Source organism: Equus przewalskii, chromosome 5 (genome assembly GCF_037783145.1).
Source record: "Equus przewalskii isolate Varuska chromosome 5, EquPr2, whole genome shotgun sequence".
NCBI classification, from domain to species: Eukaryota; Metazoa; Chordata; class Mammalia; order Perissodactyla; family Equidae; genus Equus; species Equus przewalskii.
The window spans coordinates 5217191-5239881 of record NC_091835.1 but is presented as its reverse complement, the minus strand read 5'-3'; the positions used below and the strand labels follow the sequence as shown (position 1 = coordinate 5239881).

Genomic DNA, 22691 nt, shown 5'->3' with positions numbered 1-22691 from the left:
TTATTTCTTATCCTCACAAGATTACAGCAACACTTGTACTAAAATTAATTAATTCAACGTACTTTACCAGTTTAACCAAGCAAATTATTACTCATCCTGGGTAAGTGAGTGAGTAATTCTTTGCAAGACTGTAAACCACCTTGAAATTCCCAGACTCACATGACTCGATGGTAAGTAAGATAATCAGTTAGTTGATCAAACTGGCTCTCCCGAAAAGACCATGTTATTTGCGACGGGGCGTTCTGTCCCACTGTACCATTTTGGAGGGAGAAGCTGCCTCATAACTTAGCTTGGAGGAAGTGAGTCTTGTTTAAGCCCCCTTAAAATATGTCTTGCTTCCTGGTTTTGTGGATCAGATTTTTACCAGTTGCTTCCGGACACATCATACCAGTTGCTTCTATCCACATCATCACTGGAGCATGAGTGCTGATAAAGCACCTGAAAATCCTGAATCTGATACCCTCCTCACACCTACCTGTTTCATAGCATTGGCTGTCACCACCTTCTATCGCAGGTGGATCTTAGGTAATGAGGTATTAGCAATTGGTGCCTCATCGTCTTAAGCCTCTGGTGGAACCCCACCCTCCTCATAAAAGAAGGATGCTGTTATTTTTGCTATGAGTTAGATTCAATTTCCCAACCTGTTGCACATTTCCACCTGCCTTAAACGTACACACTTGCCGTGTTCTCTTATCCATGCTTGCTTTATGAGAACAGGCTTTGCGGACAGAAAAACCTGGGTTCAAATTACTTTTCTGATACTCCTTAGCTATGGGATTCAGGAAAGCTACTTAACCTATGCTTGCTCATCTATTGAGCAGAGATTATAATATTGACTTCATGGGTTTATTATAAAGATCAGATCCTGTATGTAACGAGCATCACATAGAATCCTAATGTAAAAGTCAATTAATGATGGGAAAACAAGTGAGTTGTCACTATAATGCCATGGACAAAAACCAATTTAGGGGTTAAGGAATAAAATTATGGACCTAGTTGCCAATAAAATCCCTAAACTATTTCACTTCATCATTAACTCAATTCCACACTTTTTTCTCGTTCAGAATGGAGCTTTCAAGTCTCAACCTGAATCTCTCATTCTACTAACATTTACATCTTCCCACAGCTTCCATTTTATCATGCCCTGTCTCTTTAGAAAGTTGCCAGGAACTTCCCATTCTGAATCTAAAGTCCTATATCCCACGGCATCTTCTGTTCTTTAGCAGTAAGGTCCCTGACTCTTCAAATTTTATCTTCTACAACTTCAAACCAGCTCCTTGATCTAGTAAGGCTAGAGTTCTCACCATTTTCCGGGGATACAGAATGAATCCTCAACTCTTAGTGTTCCGTAAAACATGGTCTCTCTCTTCGAGGGGCTCAGTGTGTAGATGGGGAGACAGACTGACTGTAACAGAGACTAATGTGGAGTTGACTATCTTTATGAACAGCGATCTATGGCACAACGTGTGAAGGAGTGATTAATTCAGCCGGGGTGGGTACGTGGTTAGCGGAAGAGCTGGGAAAGACTTCAGAGAAGAAGTAGCACTTGATTTAGTTGTTTAGGAATGAGCATGATTTCATTTTGGGCAGAAGAAGCAGCATGACCAACTCCTGAAAGTGAGTAGTCCTCAGCCGAGGCTTTGGAACAGCTGGCAGGAGGGCTGGTGAAGCCAGCAAGGGCCAGGCTGGGAAGTTCTTGGATGTTCTATCAAGGAGACTCAAAAGAACAGCTTTCCTTTTCCTGAATTCCAGGTGCAATTATCCTTTGTGTTCTCACTTTGGCAAGAATTTTTCATTTTCAATAAATCTCTACAAGTTATTTATAGGCTCCTACAGAACCAGGGAAACCCTGAAGTTCTTTTCTTTCCTCCTCAGCTCTTCCCATGCAGGCAGTACACGGGGTTGGAGGCAGCAGCATAGAGAGGAAAAGTATGGACTTAGGGTCCGAGTTCCCTCTCTGCTGTTCCCACTGTCCCAACTTCTAACTGGGTGAACTTAGGCAAGTTACATCACCATCCTGAATGTCACATTCTTCCTTTGAAAATGGGGATATGCCAGTTTCTGTATGATGGGTCTCCTACGATGACTCAATAAATGCTGAACATGTGGTTGCTATTCAATTATTCAATAAGCGTTAATTGACCACCTCCTATAGGGCAGACCTGTGCTAGATTCCTATTACACAGTGATGAGTTAAACAGCAGGGGCTTTGTAGTCTAGGATTTATTATTAGTAGTACTATTATCGTTAATATAGATCTTTAATAAATACTACGTAAACAAATTAGTGTGTTTCGGCTGCATCAATATGCTATCTGTGGTTGGACCAATCCCCTCTTGTCCTGGTCTTGGAGTGTGCTACATGACAATCAGCTGACAAGAGCTGCCACATCCGATGCTTATGGAGCCTGTCAGTTACACAGCTGTGCAGCCTTGGCAGAGCCATCATTCCAACTAGGTTCAGTAAGTGAGGCGACCCTGGAGGTGTCCCTAGATGAGAAGGACCTCAGGAGGATGACCATGCATGCTCAAAACATTCCAGGCGTGGCTCAGTCAAATCTGGGATGTTTGAACTCTTCTCCAAAACTTTCAATTGCTAGAGCTCATGAAAGCAGAAAGCCAGAATCCTGGGATTAGCTAATTTTTGTGCAAGCTGTTTCATGATAAATCTATATGTTTGTTTTCACTGCTGATGAAGTGAGAGTACAAAAGCAAACACTGCCTCAGTTCTGGTAGATGTGATGACTCCATACTTGATAGAGAGATGCACCTGTTGATCGCCAAGGAGTAGAGTCGCCAAGAGCAGAGAAAGGGAGTGGAAGCAGATGTTATGGACTGAGATTTAGCAGTCATCCTAGAGACAACCTGGGCCTGCCTCTGGCAGAGGCAGTGGAATGAGCGTGTGGTGTGGCGGATCACCACATCCTGCCAAAGAGAGTAATTAACTTCTTGGTACAAATATAAGAATAAAAACTGTAACCAGCTTACTTGTAAATGTGTTTTTTCATGAATTGTATTGTTCTAAATTTGCTTCTGTTTATTTCCTGCTCAGTTTAGCTTTCAGCTTTTTAAAAAACGTTTTCCAGCAGCTGTGTGTCCTGGGTGCAGCTTATTTCTGCTTGCCAAATTGTTCTGTTTTTCCTCAAAAGGAAATCCTAAGATATCTGCCAACAGCACCCCAATCTATAGTCAGGAGTGGGGCACAAAGCTACGTCTTCCTTTCTGCAGAAAAATGGGAAAAAAAATATATTTCAGAATCTTTAATCTCCTTCCATTCTCTCTCTCATTTTCTTTTGATTGGTCTAATAATTGCTTCAAGTTCTGTTCTGATCAGAGGTTATGATTCCTGATTTATGTAAGCTATAGCTTCCAAGATTAATGTTAGGCAAGGCCTTTTCTGCAATGGAATTTTAAAAGATATTTTTAAAATCAAATTTTTTTTATTGAGTTAATGATAGGTTACAATCTTGTGAAATTTCAATTGTACATTAATGTTTGTCATTCGTGTTGTAGGTGCACCACTTTACCCTTTGTGCCCACCCCCCACCCCATCTTTTCCCTGGTATCCACTAAACTGTTCTTAGTCCATAATTTTAAGTTCCTCATATGAGTGGAGTCATACACAGATTATCCTTCTCTCGCTGGCTTATTTCACTTAACATAATTCCCTCAAGGTCCATCCATGTTATTGCAAATGCAATGATTTTGTTCTGTTTTACAGCTGAGTAGTATTCCATTGTATATATGTACCACATCTTCTTTATCCATTCGTCTGTTGCTGGACACTTAGGTTGCTTCCATGTCTTGGCTATTGTAAACAGTGCTGCAGTGAACATTGGGGTGCATAGGACTTTTGGGATTGCTGACTTCAAGCTCTTTGGATAAATACCCAGTAGTGGGATGGCTGGATCGTATGGTAGTTCTATTTTTAATTTTTTGAGGAATCTCCATACTGTTTTCCATAGTGGCTGCACCAGTTTGCATTCCCACCAGCAGTGTATGAGGGTTCCTTTTTCTCCACAACCTCTCCAACATTTGTTACTATTAGTTTTAGATATTTTTGTCATTCTAACGGGTGTAAGGTGATATCTTAGTGTAGTTTTGATTTGCATTTCCCTGATGATCAGCGATGGTGAGCATCTTTTCATGTGCCTATTGGCCATCCATATAGCTTCTTTGGAGAAATGTCTGTTCATGTCTCCAGCCCATTTTTAAAATCAAATTTTAAAAGAAATTTGAAAACCTTAAAGAAGGTACTAGAAGCAGATATGGTCAATATAGATGCAAAGTTATTGATACTCAGAGTGGGCCAAAATTTGGGTGTCTGATTGTCTGTGTACCCCAAATTAAACTACTCTGGATTATGTTTTGTGAAAGATTACCCCAGTCCCCACGGAGGTATGTGTGACGTTTAAAGCTATGACATCATGTGCCTTCAGGTACAAAGGGATATCTTACATATATTAAACACCTGAGGTATAGTTTTGAAATTACTTTGAAGAAGTAGATCTGGGAAGTCATGGGTTGTAATAAAATACATTATCTTTATCAAAAAATTAGAGGTAGTAGATGAAGGTGTCCAGGCAAGAGGATAGCCTGAGAGAGAATCTTTAACCAAAGTTAAACAAACAACAAAACAACTCCATGACTATACTGGGCAGGTGACGAGCAGCTGCTGGGAGAAACCATTTGGTACTTTTCGAGCTGACCTTTCACCTGCATCAGCCACGTGGTGAGTCAGTACTTTTTAACCTGAAGTAACCTGACTGAATAAAGTGACTCTGAGCTGCTAAAGTCCCTTGACACGTAGAGTCACATCCTCAAATCCCACCTGCTCTTCACAACAGAGTCATGTTTATTTGTGAACCAAACCGTTAGTGATTTGTAGACTGACAGATGGCAGAGAAAGAAAGAGGGAAGCAAGAGCTGAAGTCATTGGCAAAGCTTGAGAAAGCCAGACGAATCTCTTTTTTGCTGTTGCGGTAACATTGGCTTCTAACATTATATAAATTTCAGGTGGACATCATTATGTTTCAATTCCTGTGTAGATTACGTCAAGTTGACCACCCAAAGACTATGTACAATCCATCACCACATACATGTGCCAAATCACCCTTTTCGACCTCCTCCCTCCCCCCTTCCCCTCTGGTAACCACCAATCTAATTTCCGTCTCTATGGGATTATTTGTTGTTGTTTTTATGTTCTGCTTATGAGTGAGATCATACAGTATTTGACTTTCTCCCTCTGACTTATTTCGCTTAGCGTAATACCCTCAAGGTCTAACCATGTAGTCACAAAATGGCCAGATTTCATCGTTTCTTATGGCTGAGTAGTATTCCATTGTGTATATGTACTAAATCATCTTTATCCATTCGTCCCTTGATGGGCACCTACGTTGCTTCCAAGTCTTTGCTCTTGTGAATAATGCTGCAGTGAACATAGGGGTGCATGTATCTCTACACATTCATGATTTCGTGTTCTTTGGATAAATACCCAGTAGTGGGATAGGTGGATTGTATGGTATTTCTATTCTTAATTTTCTGAGGATACTCCAGACTGTTTTCTATAGTGGCTGCAACAGTTTGCACTCCTACCAGTAGTGTATGAGAGTTCCCTTTTCTCCACATCCTCTCCAACACTTGTTGTTCCTGTCTTGTTGATTATAGCCATTCTGACGGTGTGACGTGATATCTCATTGTAGTTTTGATTTGCATTTCCCTGATAGTTAATGATGTTGAACATTCTTTCCTTTGTCTGTTGGCCATCTGTATATCTTCTTTGGAGAAATGTTTGTTCAGATCTTTTGCCCAGTTTTTAATTGGATTTTTTGTTGTTGTTTTTGAGCTGTATGAGTTCTTTATATATTTTGTATATTAACCCCTATCAGATCTATGTTTGCAAATATCTTCTCCCAATTGTTAGGTTGTCTTTTCATTTTGTTCATGGTTTCCTTTGCTGTGCAGAAGCTTTTTAGTTTGATGTAGTCCCATTTGTTTATTTTTTCCATTGTTTCCCTTACCTGGTCAGGCATGGTACTTGAAAATACTGCTGCTAAGACCGATGTCATAAGAGTGTACTACCTATGTTTTCTTCTAGAAGTTTCAGTTTCAGGAATTACATTCAAGTCTTTAATCTGTTTTGAGTTAATTTTTGTGTATGGTGTAAGATAATGGTCTACTTTCATTCTTTTGCATGTAGCTGTCCAATTTTCCCAACACCATTTATTGAAGAGAGTTTCCTTTCTCCATTGTATGCTTTTGGCTCCCTTGTTGAAAATTAGCTGTCCATAGCGGTGTGGGTTTATTTCTGGGGTCTCAATTCTGTTCTATTGATCTGTGTGAGCCAGATGAATCTTGGACAGTGCATCCCAGGAGTGGTGAAGGAGAGCATTACCTCTGAGGCCCTCAGCTGTCTGAAGAATGCCTTGTCTTTAATCTTTCAGAAAAAAATTAAGATTTGTCAAATTCTAGATATTCAGAACAGACAACCTCAGGAGGATTGGGCTTGGAAAGACTCATCACAGTAGGGACAGAGCCAAAGTTGAGGTAATGGGCATGTGCCAACGTAGCTCCAGTCAGCCCCAGGCTGGCTGCCATCAACCCTGCAGAGTTGGCACGGGACCAGGAAGCTGAACCAGAATTTGCTCTGGGTTTGAAGGAGAACTCAAACATTGCTTGAACTGATTTCACAGATAGAGTCTGGCTCAGTCACGGAAAAGTGTGAGGATCGAGGGGAGCTTCCTCAGCCTTGGCTCCAATAATCCATTCAATTAAATTCAGCAGAGGTCGTTGAGCATTGACCATGTGTAAAATATAGTGATATAAAATAGTCTGGGCTCTCAAAGAATTTGCAGTCTGGTGAGAAAAATAAGACGTAGAAAAATAACAATAAGGCAAAAAGGTAAGTGCCTTGAGATAAATATAAACAAAGAACTATGCTGGATTTGAAGGCAGGAGAGAGGATTTCTTATGGGGTATATGTAAAAGGTCTTCACGGAAGATGTCAGATTGGGGATAATTTTGAAAAGCAGCAGTTTAGAGAGGGAGGAGTGTACCCCTGGTAGAGGAGCTAGCATAGGCAAGTCAGGGACCAGAAAGCAGGGGTTACGTTTGCATATTGTAATGTACACAGTTTGGCAGGTGGTCAAGCATTGGTAGACTATTAGAAGATGAGATCGGAAAATGGCTGAAGCATTGACTATCAGGGCGATGGATTTCCATTAAGGTATTTAAGCAAGGTTCTTCCTAGATGCCATCATGCCAGGCTTCTCCATCATATATACCTTTAAATCACAATGAAAATTACTCAGTTATAAAGTACCTTCAATAATTCAAGCAGAGAGTCTTTTTTCTTTTCCTCTACTCTACAATAGATTTCTTCTGCTGGTTGAGCTATTTCATGTGCAGTAGAACTCTGTTATACCATAACTCAGAACTATCCCGGGTCAGCCTTTGTCTGCTTTAACCGTAAAAGCCTGAAACAACACAGATTCTCTGTGATAGATGCAAGAATCCCCGCCCCCTAAAATGAGGGGTCCCTTGTATGTCATTTATGTCACTATAGGGAAGGAACTGTCTCTTCTTCCCTGCTAGGTTCTTTGGCTGGTCTAATAATTAAATTGACATAAGACAGATTAACAGGAGAGAAATTTAATTTTATATGTACTGGAGCCCATAAAAATATGAGATTCAGAGACGTGACCAAAGCAGGCAGCTTTTATACCTTTTAGATAAAGAAACAATAAATTTGTGAAGAATTGACAAGACAAAGAAGTTTGGGCTTAGGGGAGGAAATTAATGAGGATTTTGTTCATCTAGACTTCTCGGCCTTGAATTCCCTATCTCTGATGGTAAGCACGCCTTCTATCCTCCTGGTATAGAGAGGGTACCTTTCACATGGGGGATTTACATCTTGCTTTTGGGGGGACAAAGGAGGGTCAGAGTAACCTTCTTGCACCTGCTGTTTCTTAAGTAACTTTAATTCAAAACAATCCATATGCCAAAGTGGCATATTTGGGGTGGTGTATTTTGCTCTGCTTCATCCCTGTAGCCTACCTTTTATTTTCCGCATTTTGCTTAACCTAGTAAATTGTGATAGAAGGTGAGATCTAGCCAACACAGTCACTTCCTCTCGAATCAAAGCATTCCACTGAACTTTAGGCTGAAGATTGAGACTTCCTCTGTATGTCTAAGGATGGGCTGAAGTTCAGAGATTCTCAGGAGAGCTCTGGCCTTGTTGACTTACAGCATCTTAATGACACTTTAAATATTATAAGAGTGGCCGGGCCCAGAGTCTATAAAATCCTCTCTGTGTCTTGCCTCTGCTAGAGCAGGCACTACATAGTAAAGAACGTGAGAGAATGTAGGACAAGTCCTACTGGCCTGGCAAGGGTCCCGCCTAATTCCTCATGACGTGTCCAGTGCAGGTGACACCTTCTCAAAGGTGTGGATAGGCAGTTAATTTCATGGAGTGTAGGAGGTGTGGGTTCAGCTTCTTTTTTTTTTTTTTTTTTTTTTTTAACAGTGGAGCATTATCTGAATGATATTCATTCTCCCTTGAGTCTGGGCTTCATGCAACAAGCAGCAACTGGATGTTATTTTAAAATAAGCAAAAGCCACCAAAAGATCCTGGTCTGGATCCTTGTTTGGGAAGAAGAGTTGGTTGAGAAGTGCTCCTTGATCAAGGATTAATCCAAGGGAAAACTCCAGCAGGAAGAGAAGATTTGTGGGTTTTTTACCCCATCTCCCCTGAAAACTATGTCGTGAAAAGGGTTCTGACCCACTGACACACAGCGACTTGGACTGGGTACCACTTCTTTTTTTTGAAGGGTGGAGGAAAAGAGAGAAATTTCTTGTTTGTGGTGTTTGAAGGATGGCTTCCCAATTTCATCAGCTCCGGGTCCTGGTCTGGAAAAATTGGCTAGGCGTCAAAAGGCAACCGGTGAGTAAAAAAGGGAAGCGCACCCTCCTTCCCCGCCCCTCCCCCACCTCGCCCCTGCCAAGAAAGCAATGCTCCAGGCAATCCTGAAATGTGGTGATAATGAGAGGTAAAAAGAAGAGTTTTCTAAAGGCATTTTCTAAAGGAAGAAATAAGAGATTTAGAAGTCATCTCTGCATTTGTCTTCCAGCTAATGGGGTGAGTCTAAACATGCCCCCAAAGCAGCCTTTTGATTTCAGTAAATTAAAAGAGTACACAGGACATGGTCCAGGCAGAGGAAAGAATGCGTCTTGTTACTGGTTGAATTGGAACTAGTGTTGAATTCTAGGTTTTAGGCCAAAATGCTTTCAAAAATTTTCTTAATGAATTTAATTAAAAATGAGATGAAGAAAAGTATCAGATGAAAGGTACAATAAATGGGGGAGAACTGTACTTGAAAGGCAAAAGCAATAGAAAGCTTGGTTGAAAAGTAAGATAAAGAAAGAAATAGTTTGCAGGCTGTTGGTATAGAAAGTGTCTAAGAAATTTTAGTGTCTAAAAATTATTTACTAGAAATGCCAAACAAGAGTCAATATATGGGCCATGTTTCAAGCGTATTATTGACTCACTTAATCTTCCTGCTGTAGTCTGTCTACTCTGCTCACTGCAATATCTTTTCTGTGTTCTCACGTTCCTGGTTGCTTTTTAAATTACAAAGCTAGCTATCGACCCTCACCAGATAGGGTCCAGGGAGACTGAGAAAGGAATTGGCGTCTGTGAGTTGTCATGGATTCACAAGAATGCTTGAAAACCAGGGAAATCCAGAAAGGCACTCAATCTATTCATTTTAGGGTGGTAATTCCCAGCCTTGAATGACTAATATAAATATTACGCAAATCATATATGTCATAGAAACCAACATCTTATCTATGCACCTTATCTCATTTTAGGTTTGCTTATAGAGCCTGACACCTTACTTAAGAGTTCTGATGTACATGTTCAGAGGGTGAAGCATATGTTCACTCGCCTTTGTGAATTGGGTGGGCAGGATTTAAAATCCTAAGGCATTATGTGATTGCATTGCTGTAGGGTTTGGATATAAAATTTAAAATGGCTAACATTTTTATTTCATTGTTTTAAAATTGGAAACAAGACAAAAGTAAAACTTCCCATAATTACCCCATAGGTAGGTTCTGTGTGGAATTCAGCAGGGGAAGCGTCTGGGGAGGTGCATGGGGTCAAAAGGTGAGAGCTGGGTTCTTGGTTCTGCTCCTCACCAGCATCGTAACTTGAGTAGCGTATCACAATTTCTCTCAGAACTGGCTTTCCCACTTGTAAATCTGTCTCATAGGCTGGTGAGAACCAATGTGCTAATGTATTTCAAAGTGCTTTATAAATGGCGAAACACTTGGCAAATAGGATATAGGGGGATTTGGGGCGATGTGTGTGTCATATTTTATTCAAAGCATGATGAAAGGAAATCCAGAAGAAGGGAATGTAAGAGAGAGGAAGAAATTTATGTACAGTAAAGTTCTTAAGTGACGAAAACTCAATAGTTAAAAATGAAAGCATAGAGGAACTGAAAATTTATATCTGTTGTTGCTGATAAATTGAATATTGAAGTTGTATATTTTCCTTACAACTCCATTTTACCTAAAACTTTTTTTAAAACCCACAGGTAAATAAGTTTTTTCATTGAGAAATTTTATCTTTGGAAACTTTAATAAGTTCTTTTCTCATCTGTAAAGTAGCTGGTGTATCAATTTTCTGCTTTAGAGTTTTTCTCCATTTCATTCAATTTCTGTTGGACATGGCATATTTAGAAGAGATGGAAGTCAGGCATGCTAAAATGTTTTCACTCTACATCTTATATTATTCCTATATAGACAAAATTCCTAAAAAGCTCCTGGTAATTATACTTTTGCCTGGAAAAGAGAATACATGGGCTATTAGTTCATTTGAGAACATCACATGATTCAGATCTTAAGTGCCCCTTGAGAGAATGGGACCCAGGACAGCTAAGTCTGTTGAAGCAAGTGAAATCAGAAGAAGTCCAGAATTTGGGGCAATACAAAAAGCCCACCTGAGTTCAGTATGACCAACTAGAAGGACACAAGAGACATTTAGAAAATAGTGGTGCCAAAAGGAGAGGAAAAGATAAATCTAGGTGGAGGGCAGGAGAGCAAAGAAAGGTATATTTCTTTCTTCATAGTTTTGCCTGGGGCTGGAGCTCTCTCTTGGCATTGGAAAGAAGACTTGAGGACACAAGTGGAAAGAATATAGGTGTGCCAGTGTTACTTAGGAGCAAAGAACGAGAAAATCAAGAGGTTGGAGAGTCAGGATTAAAGATCTAAAAGGAGATGAAATGAGAAAAATTGGGAAAAGAGAAAATATAGACAAATTAAAAGACAGAAAGTGAAAAGAAAGTGTATATAAATTTGAGGAGAGGACGTAGTCTCTGTGTAGGAGCTGGACTTTGTCATCCATCAAGTAATTATTTAAAATGCAATGATTTTTGGCTTTATTTTAGTAATTGTTCTGTATATGGCCCTTTAAAAATATACATTTATACCCAGGAAAGTAGAAATTAAGTTGTGCAACACTGGAAATGTATAGTCCTTACCGAATGTTAAAGAAAGATGCTAGTGTCACCACCATGACTTCGTTTTCCACTTTGTTTTCAAGAGATTCCCCCACAAAGCAAGGCGGTGGGAAGGACAGTCTGTGAAGGAAGAAGTCAGAAATCTATTAATGGAGAAACAAATGATACACAAGCAAAAACCCAAAGATATAGTGAAAATATTAGAGTGGAGATTGCTGAGGAAATATATTATCAAAGTACACGCTAGAAGAGAAAGTGAGAAAGGAACTTCAAACAGCTCTACAGCCTAAGAAATAGAATGACAATGCGGTAAGCTAAATGTTGGATTTGGCTGCAAAAAGGGGAGCCAGGATCTTTCACTTTTGAGGTGATCTCCCTTGAAATTGTTCTTAGGCTAAATGTTTCTCTCTTTTTTGTAAAATCAAATATCAGGATTCTGGAATATTTGAGATAATCTGATTGTCTTAATTTTAGAGAGTCTCAGAGAGTTCGAGGGACTTGCCCAAGGTCACACACTGAATTTAAGGACTCAGAGTCAGACTTTCCCCAAATAGATCTGTTCTTTCCATTACCTCCTGCTGCTTCTCTATTGCTGCTGGGTTGAATTTCCTTTTGCATTGTTGCCTGACCCCTGCTCGGAGTCCAGCCCACCAACAAAGAGATCACATTTGCTCAGGAGGCCTTAGATAGTGCTGTTTTTTAGCATCAGTGGTAATATGAATTCTCAATTATATTGCAAAAAATGAATCCTAAAGGAGTGTGGAAAAATACATTAAGCACCAACAGAAATGTTAGGTCGTAGGGAAAATCAATTAGATGCAGTTGCACCCTGCTGGGTTTGTAATTTAATTCTAAAAATAATGGAAAAATGAAGCTGCCTTCCGCTGAGGAGGTTAGCAACAGGGAGGCTCAGCTAAAGGGATGCTGGGTAATGACGGGAAACGGTCCTGGGACAGCAGAGAGGCTGCAGGACGAAAGACCACACAGTGCAAGATGGGAATTTATCTTCCATAAGAAGATGGTTCTACAGGCATATCAGGAGTGACTTCAAGTCTCTGTGGAATATAATTCTAGACTGATGACCTGAAGAAGGAAAATTAACTTCAGCTGGTTATTTTCTGTTGTTAAATGTTTGGCTAGCAGATGGCACTTCAGCTCAGTTGATGATAGAACCAGTTTTGTTTTATTTTTTTTTAATCACAGACTTTCCCACAACTTGATAAATTTCTAACACTTTGGATTGAGTTTGAAACTTCCTCCTCAATTCCCACCTTGCCCATATAACTTCCCCTTACAGTGGCTAGAAAAAGAGAAAGTCTTGACTTCAGAATTTTGGAGCAGGTTAAATTTTTGGTTTTTTTGGAGGGGAAGATTGGCCTTGAGCTAACATCTGTTGCCAATCTTCCTCTTTTTGCTTGAGTAAGCATAGCTCTGAGCTAACATCTGTGCCAATCTTCCTCTTCTTTGTATGTGGGACACCACCACAGCATGGCTTGACGAGTGGTGTATGTCTGCACCTGGGATCTGAACCTGCAAACCCCAGGCCACCGAAGCTGAGCATGCAAACTTAACCACTACACCACTGGTTTGGCCCCTAAAATAATTTTTTGATTAAAATAATTTAGGATTAAACTCTAATCCCAAATTTAATACTACATTGGATTAAACTGAATTAGGTCCTGTGCAATTCACTCAACTATGTTGTCAAATGTTTCAGGCCCTTTACTTATTCTGGATTGGTACCACTTACTCCCTTAATTCCTTTTAATTGTTCAAAAAAATCTAGACGTACCTGTTGATTATGGTGCCTGGTACATGGCAGAAATGCATATTTTATTAGTTTTGTAAGTTAGTAAAAAGTAAATGAGATGATGTTTTAGAAATGGGGGCAATCGAGGAATACATTAGCTTAAAATCCAAGAAGAAAGAGTTGTTTTTATACACATCACAGAAAATTTACCAATCTCAAAATGTATTCTAATCTCTAAGTATAGATTTCAGCAAATTTCCTTGATCCCAGTTTTCAGACGAGTCATTTACACGGATGGCAGTGTAAAATAGCAGAAAGCCCAATTACACTTAGAACTCTGTGCCACTTTTGTTTCCCTGTTTTGGGTGTGGAACTAAGGTTTATTCCAGGTCTAAAGTACCAAGTCTTACTCAGAATGTGAACCTTGGCATTTTCTCGGAATCATCAAGTAACAGTCATCCTTGACTTACAGGACAATACAAAAAGAAAGGAAAAGAAGAGGAAGGAAGAGACAGTATACATTATAAATGGAAGGCTGGGAAATTTTTATATTCATGTTTGTAAGAAAAAGTTATGATTCTAAATTACAGGACAACCTTTAAATGACTTTCCATGCTCTTATAGACTGAACTAATAAAAGTATAGTGTTACAATCAAACAGAGCTAGTAATCTATGCTGTCATGGTCTGGCTGCATAGCTTAATGGTTAACTGTGCATGTGCTGAAACCAGGCTCCCTGGGTTCAAATACCGGCTCTACCACTTAGTGGCTTACGGAATAAAGGCTTATTTAGTCTCTTTAAGATTCTAATTTCCCATCTGCAAGAGGAAATGAGATGATTATATTAAATGAGATAATGCATGTTGAGTGTTTAATACAGCATCTTGCACATTTCTAAGCAGTCAATAAATATGAGCTATTATCATTTGGAGTACTATATTGAATTCTGATACTAAATAGAAGAAAAAGGCCACTTGACAGCAAGAATTCATCCTGGGGAAGATATTTTGAAATCGTGTTCAACAGGGAACTGGTGAAGGTGCTGGCGTTAGTACCCAGGAGGAAAGGGGACTTGGGGTCGCCTCAAATACTTCAGAATTCTCATGTGGAAGAGGAGGCCAGACTCAGACAAATGAGTCTTAGTCACAGGAAGGAAGATATCACCTTGCTATGAGCAAAAAAATCAGACAATATGAGTTGTCCGATAATGAAGAATTCTCTTGAAATAGTGAGCTTCTAGTCACTAGAAGCAATCAAGGAGAGGCTGGATAACTACCTGGCAGAGATATTTTCCCTAACTCGATGTACCAGTCATTCTCGAATTATTCCTCTTTTGGAATATTCTACGCTCTTTCCCATCTGTGGGTCTTCACCCATATGTTTCCTCTGTTTGAAAGACCCCTGCTTCTTTCTCCCACTCCATCCGACACACATATTCTTTCTTCTTCCTGACCCTTTTTCACCGTTTAGATTTTAGACTCAGCTTCCTTGCTTTGTCTTGCTTTCCCACGCTTTACTTCCTATGTCTTAGCATTACCTATTACATTTGGTTATAATTTTTTTTAATGCTTTCTGTCCTCAAAAGACTGAAAATTTTGATTGCTCTATCCTCAGTGCCTGGTACACAGCAGGTGTTCAATCATTGTTTATTGTACTAGTGAATGTATAAACCTTCAATAAATGATCGCTGTAGTGTATGTTCAACCCTAAGTGTCCTTAAGTCTCTCCAGGACTATGATTCCATGAAGAAGTGGAGAGAATCTTTATCCTAAACATTTTACTTTTATTTATTTTCAGGGTTAGGCAAAAAAAGTCCCCATTACAGTTTAGAAATTGTACTGATATTCAGTATCATTCATTTCAGACACAACCAACTTCAGACCACTCTAGTGCGGGGCACAAACACACATATCTGTAGGGGCAAGAGAGGTAATGTGACTATGTGAAGTGGGCCATGCATAAGAGAGTAGGGAATAGTGACATTTATGGTTAAGACTGGAGAGAGAATGCCCTATTTAAAGGCGTTCAAATAGTAGTAGTTTCTTCAAATTTTTAAATATGTAGTAACACAATTTAAAGTTCACGTGCATCTTATTTTCCTATGTACTTTTAGTGAAAATTATAAGAAAATAATAAAAGTGGTAGACAAATAGAATCAGATGGAATAGCAGTAATTAGAATAAAGGGTTCTGACAAAGTAATATGGTGTGATTGATCTAATGTTGAAATTACGTGCTTTGCCCAGATTTTTCAGAAACTTAGATTTGAGATGTTTTCAAAAGTTCTAGCAAATGCGGAGGCAAATGTTACTAGGCTTTAACAGTTATACATAGAAATTTTGGAGTGAAGTTACACGTCATTCATTCAAGGAATTTCTTAAGATTTAAACTTATAATTTTAGGTGGATGACTTCACTGACTCCAAAGTCACTGATATGTGTCTTGTCGTCATCAATAATTCCCCAAACCTTAACACCTGTGTGCAACAGGATAGAGTTCCTGGAGATGAAGCGTGTTTGTTTTCATCTCTTTTTCTTGGCCTTTCATCACTTCTCTTTTGCTGTCTTTTAAAAATTGGTTCTGGATTTTCAAAAAGAATTATTTTAAAAATAATTTCTAAATTTTTAATTTTAAAACAATTCAAGTTTAAAGAAAAGTTGCAGGAACAGGGGAAAATTTTTTTCTTGAGCTAGTTGACATTGATTTCCCATTGTATCGGATAATTTAGTGCTCACAATTTACTAACAAGGATATTCTCCTACATAACCCAAACCACCATCAAACCCTTAGACCCAATTCAAGCTTCGCCAGTGGTCCCAACCATGGCTTTATAGCAAAAGGACCCAGTTCAGAATCTCATTCTGCATCTGTTTTTCATGTCTCTTGTTTCCATCAGTTTGTAAGAGTTTGTTCGTCTTTCCTTGACTTTCATGGCCCTGACACATTCTGAACATTCAAGACCAGTTGTTTTGTACAGTATCTGTGGTCTACTGATTTTTCGACTCAGGTTATTCATCGTTGGCGGGAATATCACAGAAGTGGGGCTGTGTTCTTCCAATTGCATCGCATCAGGTGGTGCATGATGTCAATTTGTCCCATTTTGTGGGGAAAGTATTTTGAGAATATGTACATATCCAATTCCTCATCAAACTTTCAATTTATCTGTTTGCTTACATGTTTATTTATATCTACATAGACTCATGTATTCCTTGTTTATTCAACTAGATACAATCTTTCATTATCATGTATTTTAGCGTTTAAATTTGTCCAGTGGGTCAAGTTTGGTGCTCACATTGGGTCATGGGCTGGTATCTGTGCCCTACTGCTGTGTCCCCATTATTCTCTGAGCAGTGTTATCTATCACCCTTCTATCTATTGAGCTACCTACCCCTCTATTTCTATCTGTCTCTCATCTTTCTACCTATCTATCGATCTATCTATCTATCTTCTACATATGTTCTACATATTTTCTGTAGCTCTGTCCAGGCTTAGAAACAATGACACTCCACTAGCAATGAACATACCTAGTACTCAGATGTCCATTAAAAGAAGCTACTGTTTTCTGGAAAAATGGGTATTTTCAGGGCTGGGATGAAGTACAAATAAAGCAGAGACAACTTGTGGAATCAGAAAGTAGGAAATAAGTTATATGCACACATTTATATCTATATTTCATGTCTCTTTATAAATTTTGGAAACCAGGACTTTATACCTACATCTTTAATTCTAACCCAACAATACAGGGTTCATTCTCGTTTCCCCCTTTTCCATGTTTGTAATTCCCCAGATGGATAGTGAGAAACTTGGCTCCTCTACCGGGGGATAAATTTACATTTTTGGTCAACTTCCCTGTATGAAACCAACCGCCTGCTTCTCACTCTGCACACACTCTCTTTACCCTACTTGGGCTCTGACACCCCATGTCTGGTTGCTGTACTGTGGATGTCCTCTCCTCCTTGCTAAGGACCCACCTCCCTCACTGCATCACTGTGATGCCCCTAGTCCTGGTGTGGATTTACCTTGCTGGGCCGCACCTAAGGACCCTTGGGTACTGAATTTTTCAAGAAGGAAAAGGAGAAAGAGAAAGAATAGAATGGGTCATCTCAATAGAAAATAAACTCTGGAGAAATAAAAGGAGACAAATGCCATGGCCCACTAAGGAACTATAAACTACTCAATGTGCTTATGCCTGTAGACGTCAAGAACGCAGGGAAAACGAAATGCAAGGGAGGCATTGCAAGAAAGGCAGGTGTGAAATGATTAAAATATTAGTTTTAAAACTCTTTTCCCCAAATTTTCAAGTAGCCCCAATGTCTTTATATGTAAAATCAATATCCTAGCCCTTTCCCCACACAAACAAAAGTCATAGCTCGTCCGGTTAGTATTTGGATCCCTGCTGCTGCATTTGCTTCTGGGTTGTTTATGAGAATCTTTAGAACGGTGTTGAGAGCAATCCTGCTGCTATGAAAATTTAAGTTTTGTTTATTTCTTGCTTTTGTGATTAACTTGTCAACCTTACGTTTTCGAGATCACAGTGTGGAGGGCTTTGTGTTTATTATCCTTCTAAAATGCTACTGCCTACTGGCAGAAGTGTTCTGCAAACCTCTCTGACCTAAAATCCTGGGGGAAATCTTCTGATAATAGATTGCTTGGGCTTGCTGTGATTTTTGCCTTGAAGAGAGTCTCAATTGCCTTAAACTTCTCTGATATAGATTACATTTTTGTCTGGATTTAAATCATGCCTAAAATTAATTTCAAAATTGGCCAAAACATCCTCATGAAGGCCTCAGATTAGATCAGCCGAAAGACAACTTAAAGATATGCCTTGACATGTGTCCCTTATTTGAACGTGAATGTACATTTGTGTTGGTACAATTGATGCCAGTTGCTCACCGGATTCTCCTGAGGTGGCTGTAGAAAATGAATAGATGCTCCTCAAAGTGGCTCTGGGGCATTAAACCTACTCAGATGAATCCTTTTTTTAAGAATAACTATGGCCTCAAATATAAAACCAATCAATCCACACACATTACAATTTTTTTTTTTTTTTTTTTTTTTTTTTTTAAGATTTTATTTTTTCCTTTTTCTCCCCAAAGCCCCCCGGTACATAGTTGTATATTCTTTGTTGTGGGTCCTTCTAGTTGTGGCATGTGGGACGCTGCCTCAGCGTGGTTTGATGAGCAGTGTCATGTCCGCGCCCAGGATTCGAACCAACGAAACACTGGGCCGCCTGCAGCGGAGCGCGCGAACTTAACCGCTCGGCCACGGGGCCAGCCCCACATTACAATTTTTTTTTTTTTAACATTAATTCTTTATAGTCTACATTTCAAGTGAGTCACACGGAATAAAAACGGGACGTTGTATCTAGGACCTTCGAAGAGCAGACTCTAATTTTCGAATACATCAGAGACTAGGCTAGAATAAAAACACATCTTTTATTTCTATAGTACTTGTATTTTTCCAATATGCTTTCTGTAATGCTTTCTTATTTGTTCCTCCGAGCGGTATGGTAACTTTAAAAAAATCCTAGCCTAAGTAGTTTGATGTTCAAATCTTTGTCTCCTGCTTCCCAGCTGGATATGTGACTTTGGACAAGTTATGCTAACCCTCTGCTCTCCAGAGAATAAAAAGGCCATTGGATCAGATCGGGTCTTCTTAGTCTCTTCTGTGCTATGGACATCTTTAGCAGCCTGCAGAAGCCTATGGCCCTTCCAACAATAATGTTTTTAAATCAGTAAAATAAATAGGATTACAAATAAAGCCAATTATATTGAAATTCAGTTACCGAAGTATTCAAAAAAATTTATGATATGCTAATATGTATTTCTTTATTATAGCATTAAATAAATACGACGAGCCCATAGCTGCCGCATTGTAACGTCGTGCTGAGTGTGAACAGCACTTTCAGGCATCTGCAGCAACACTAACATGACTTCAAAATATCTGTGGTCTCTATTGGTGACAAAGTCACAAGTACTTCTAATAACATTGTGCTTCGTTGCCTACATTCATCATTAATGGAAATGCTAAATTTCAATCACAAGCCAAAGAAAATAAAAATGTGATCTATTTTTCCTAACCGAGTTTACAAGTGTGCTGAATTCTATGCATAGATGATCTCAAAGGAACTTTCCAACAAAACATTCCAGGACTTTATAAACAGTTCTTCTAGTTAGGTGGGGTAGCGTACATTTAGAACTGCTCTATTCCAAGTGTGGTCCAGCAGCATCAGCAACACCCACCTGGAGCTTGTTAGAAATGCAGAATCTCAGGCCCGGCCTCAGGTCCACTGAATCTGACTGGACGTATTACAAGAGGCCCAGGTGATCTGGTCTGCACGTTAATGTTTGAGAAGCACTGCTAGAGATTAGGCTTTTCGGCTGGTCTGGGAGCTTTTCAGCTGTGATCAAACTGAGTACTTTAGGATTCCTTAGATCTACAGTTAACTTCCTCCATTTTTTAAAACTTGTCCTTATACCCAAAGCCTAAGAAGTTGGTCACAGGCTTGCCAGAAAGAGAGAGAGCAATGTTGTTAGACACACAATGGAGATTTTCACAGAAAATTGATGAATAAATGACAAGCAATAGGATATATTGGAGCATATGAGGAAGCCATTTGGTTTATTTTTAGTTAATTAATTTTTTTTTTTTTTTTTTTGCTGAGGAAGATTAGGCCTGAGCTAACATCTATGCCAATCTACCTCCACCTTATATGTAGGTCACCACCACAGCATGGCTGATGAGTAGTGTTGGTCTACGCCCAAGATCTGAACCTGCGAATCCAGGCCACCAAAGCGGAGCAGGCCAAACTTAACCACTACACCATGGGGCTGGACCCTGAAGCCATTCAGTTTAAAACTAATTCAGCCTGACCTTGTTTTTCTAAAAGGGCTTGACATGGCCTGTTGAGCATGCATTGTACACCTGCTTTAAACATTTACTATGTCCCAAAGACGAGAATGATGCCCTTAAAGATAGGGGTGTAACTCCACCCACATTGTCATTTCCTTAAGGATAAGCATCTCTTCCAGGAAACTAAGGATTAATTACTGACCTGCTGTGCTTACCTTGTGACCACTGACATGCTGTGCCAGCTAAGCATCCCATGACAGTAGTAAAAGAGATATTCCTGTCATAAGTGATGTGTACTTTTTGTTCCAAGATGGTATATAACCATTCTGTACACTCCACTATTTCGTGCCCTTCCTTCCTTGGGGAGGGCAGGCCCTGGGCTAGAGTCTTCAAGCCTGGCTCCTAATAAACTCCCCTCAATTTTGATTTATAGACTGATTATGGATTACTTGCGTCGACAACATTTAGGTTAGGAGTTATGTAAGGATCAATAACTGAATGGGTCTAGATTGTCTCGGAGAGTTGAGGAACCCTGGGCAGTAGTTTGGGATGTGGCAGAAGCAAATCAATTCAGAAAAGTGGAGGAGTGATCACAAGTCTGATGGCAAACCAGGCAGAAGTATGGCTCCACGTTTTGCTTTAGGAAGTAGAGGCGAGGTTTGCACTGTAGGGTCTGGTTTGAGCACTGTAACCGTTTGCATATCACAGGTAATGTTCCTGCGAGTGCGTGTTTTTTACTGCTCTGGAACCAATTTTGTAGGTATGTAAAATATTAAGCAGTTAGGATCTTACAAACTGAATCATGTCTACACGAGGAGAAAAGCTGTGTCTGAACTGAAATTCTCTAATAGAAATTTCAATGCAGTATACATATTTTGAGAGTGTATTTTGTACAAGTGGAAATTCAGGGATGAATAAAACACTTCTCCTGCCATAAAAGAACTGCCAGTTTATTTAACAGGCAAAATTGCGAGACAAAAAAATTATTGATGGTAAGAGTGGAAGTTCTATGATAGAGGCAGACACAAGATATTATCTTTAGTGGTCTTGGGGGAAGGGAGGGGTACATGGAATGTAAAGGTCCTGTTTACTCATTAGCTCAGTTATCCATTCATTCATTTGTTGAACAATGTTTTTTGAGCCATTATGCAATGTCACATAATCTTTATGGCTGAGCATAGAATGTTGACATTGGAAGTGATAAGATAGGTCTAGGTGGAAATTACGTTGGGTTTTGTACGTCATGTTTAGCATGCTGAGCCTTATCCAACAAGAAACTGGGAAACTCTAAAAGATTTTTGAGTAAGGAAGTCACAGATCAGATTTGAATTTTAAGATCACCACTTTTGGGTCAGTCAGGAGAGGTGACTGGAGAAGGGGCTTCAGAAGATCATTTTAAGGTTTTAAGCCTGGAAAAATAATAATTCTGTTCATTTTGAGGTCTCTTGCATTTTAAAAAATCTCTTGTTCCTTTCTTCTTAATAATATTTACAGGCAAATATCTGGCTCATGTTGGAATTTTATGGTCTTATGTACTTCTTCCCTGTTTTTTTGGTTCAGTAATATAAATAAGTTTTTTTTCTACCATTATTTTACAGCTTTGGACTCTCGTCTTGATTTTATGGCCAGTTATTATTTTCCTAATTTTGGCTATTACCCGGACGAAATTCCCTCCAACAGCAAAACCAACTTGTAAGTAAATGAAATTGATTTGTTTCCCTAACTTTTGGATTCTAGTTAAAATATATTTTGGTATCACTTTAATATTTTATTCTAAAATTTAGTTTTTTGAATAGCGTTTCCACTTGGAAGTATTTGTACGTATACTGAGTATGTTTTTTCCCCATTTGTTTGAATTAGTTAGTAAATTGAGCCTGTAATATTTGTATAGAAAAATATAAAGCACGTAGGAGTCAGAATGTATTTTAGTCTTTATCTGTAAAATTTTGATTCATTTATTATTCACCTCATACGTCTCACCATAGTATGCATAACACAAATATGCAGCAATGTCAAAGCTGGATCGTCCTTCGCTCTGTATTGTAGCAGAAGCCATAGATTGGCATTTGATCAACTGAATGAATGAAATGCAGACTATTATAAGAATCTCTTCTCTCTCTTCTGGCCTGACTTTTGAGTGGCGCCAATGTATCAACACATTAGTTTAAGAGAAGATTGTTTTCCGTTAGTGTTGTTTCCGTTCCATTTACTCATTCCTAAGTTATAAAATGGGCATGATGCCCAACTCAGTTTAGTATTTTCTTTTTTGGATCCAGACTGGAAATGCAGAAAAGACTCAGAAAAGTCCTCAGAACCGAGGGGGACAAGCCTTTTAACCCCAATGATCTGACCAATGTTGTTTAGGCTGTTGTTCTTAAATTTTGGAGCCCATTCTCTTAGCAGAGGAGTAAAAGTCAGGTGAGATGTTTCACATTTCACAAAGCAGCCATCTCCTAAAAAGCTTCTCGTAAATCAGATTTCTGTAAGTCAGATTGTATTTCAGATCAATTACGGCAATTTGCTATGGTAAAGAATATTCTGCTGAATTATTTGTAAAGAGAATTAGGAGCTA

General features: G+C 39.2%; 1 protein-coding gene across 1 annotated transcript in view; it reads left to right on the top strand.

Moving 5' to 3' along the window:
• Nucleotides 1-8494: 8494 nt before the first annotated feature.
• Nucleotides 8495-22691, top strand: part of ABCA12 (ATP binding cassette subfamily A member 12) — a 159904-nt gene continuing 145707 nt past the window's right edge. Inside the window, exons 1-2 of the mRNA XM_070618233.1 lie at nucleotides 8495-8940; nucleotides 21718-21811. Of these exons, the coding sequence (XP_070474334.1) occupies nucleotides 8872-8940; nucleotides 21718-21811 (163 nt within the window). The 5' untranslated portion in view covers nucleotides 8495-8871. The remainder of the gene's footprint in view (nucleotides 8941-21717; nucleotides 21812-22691) is intronic.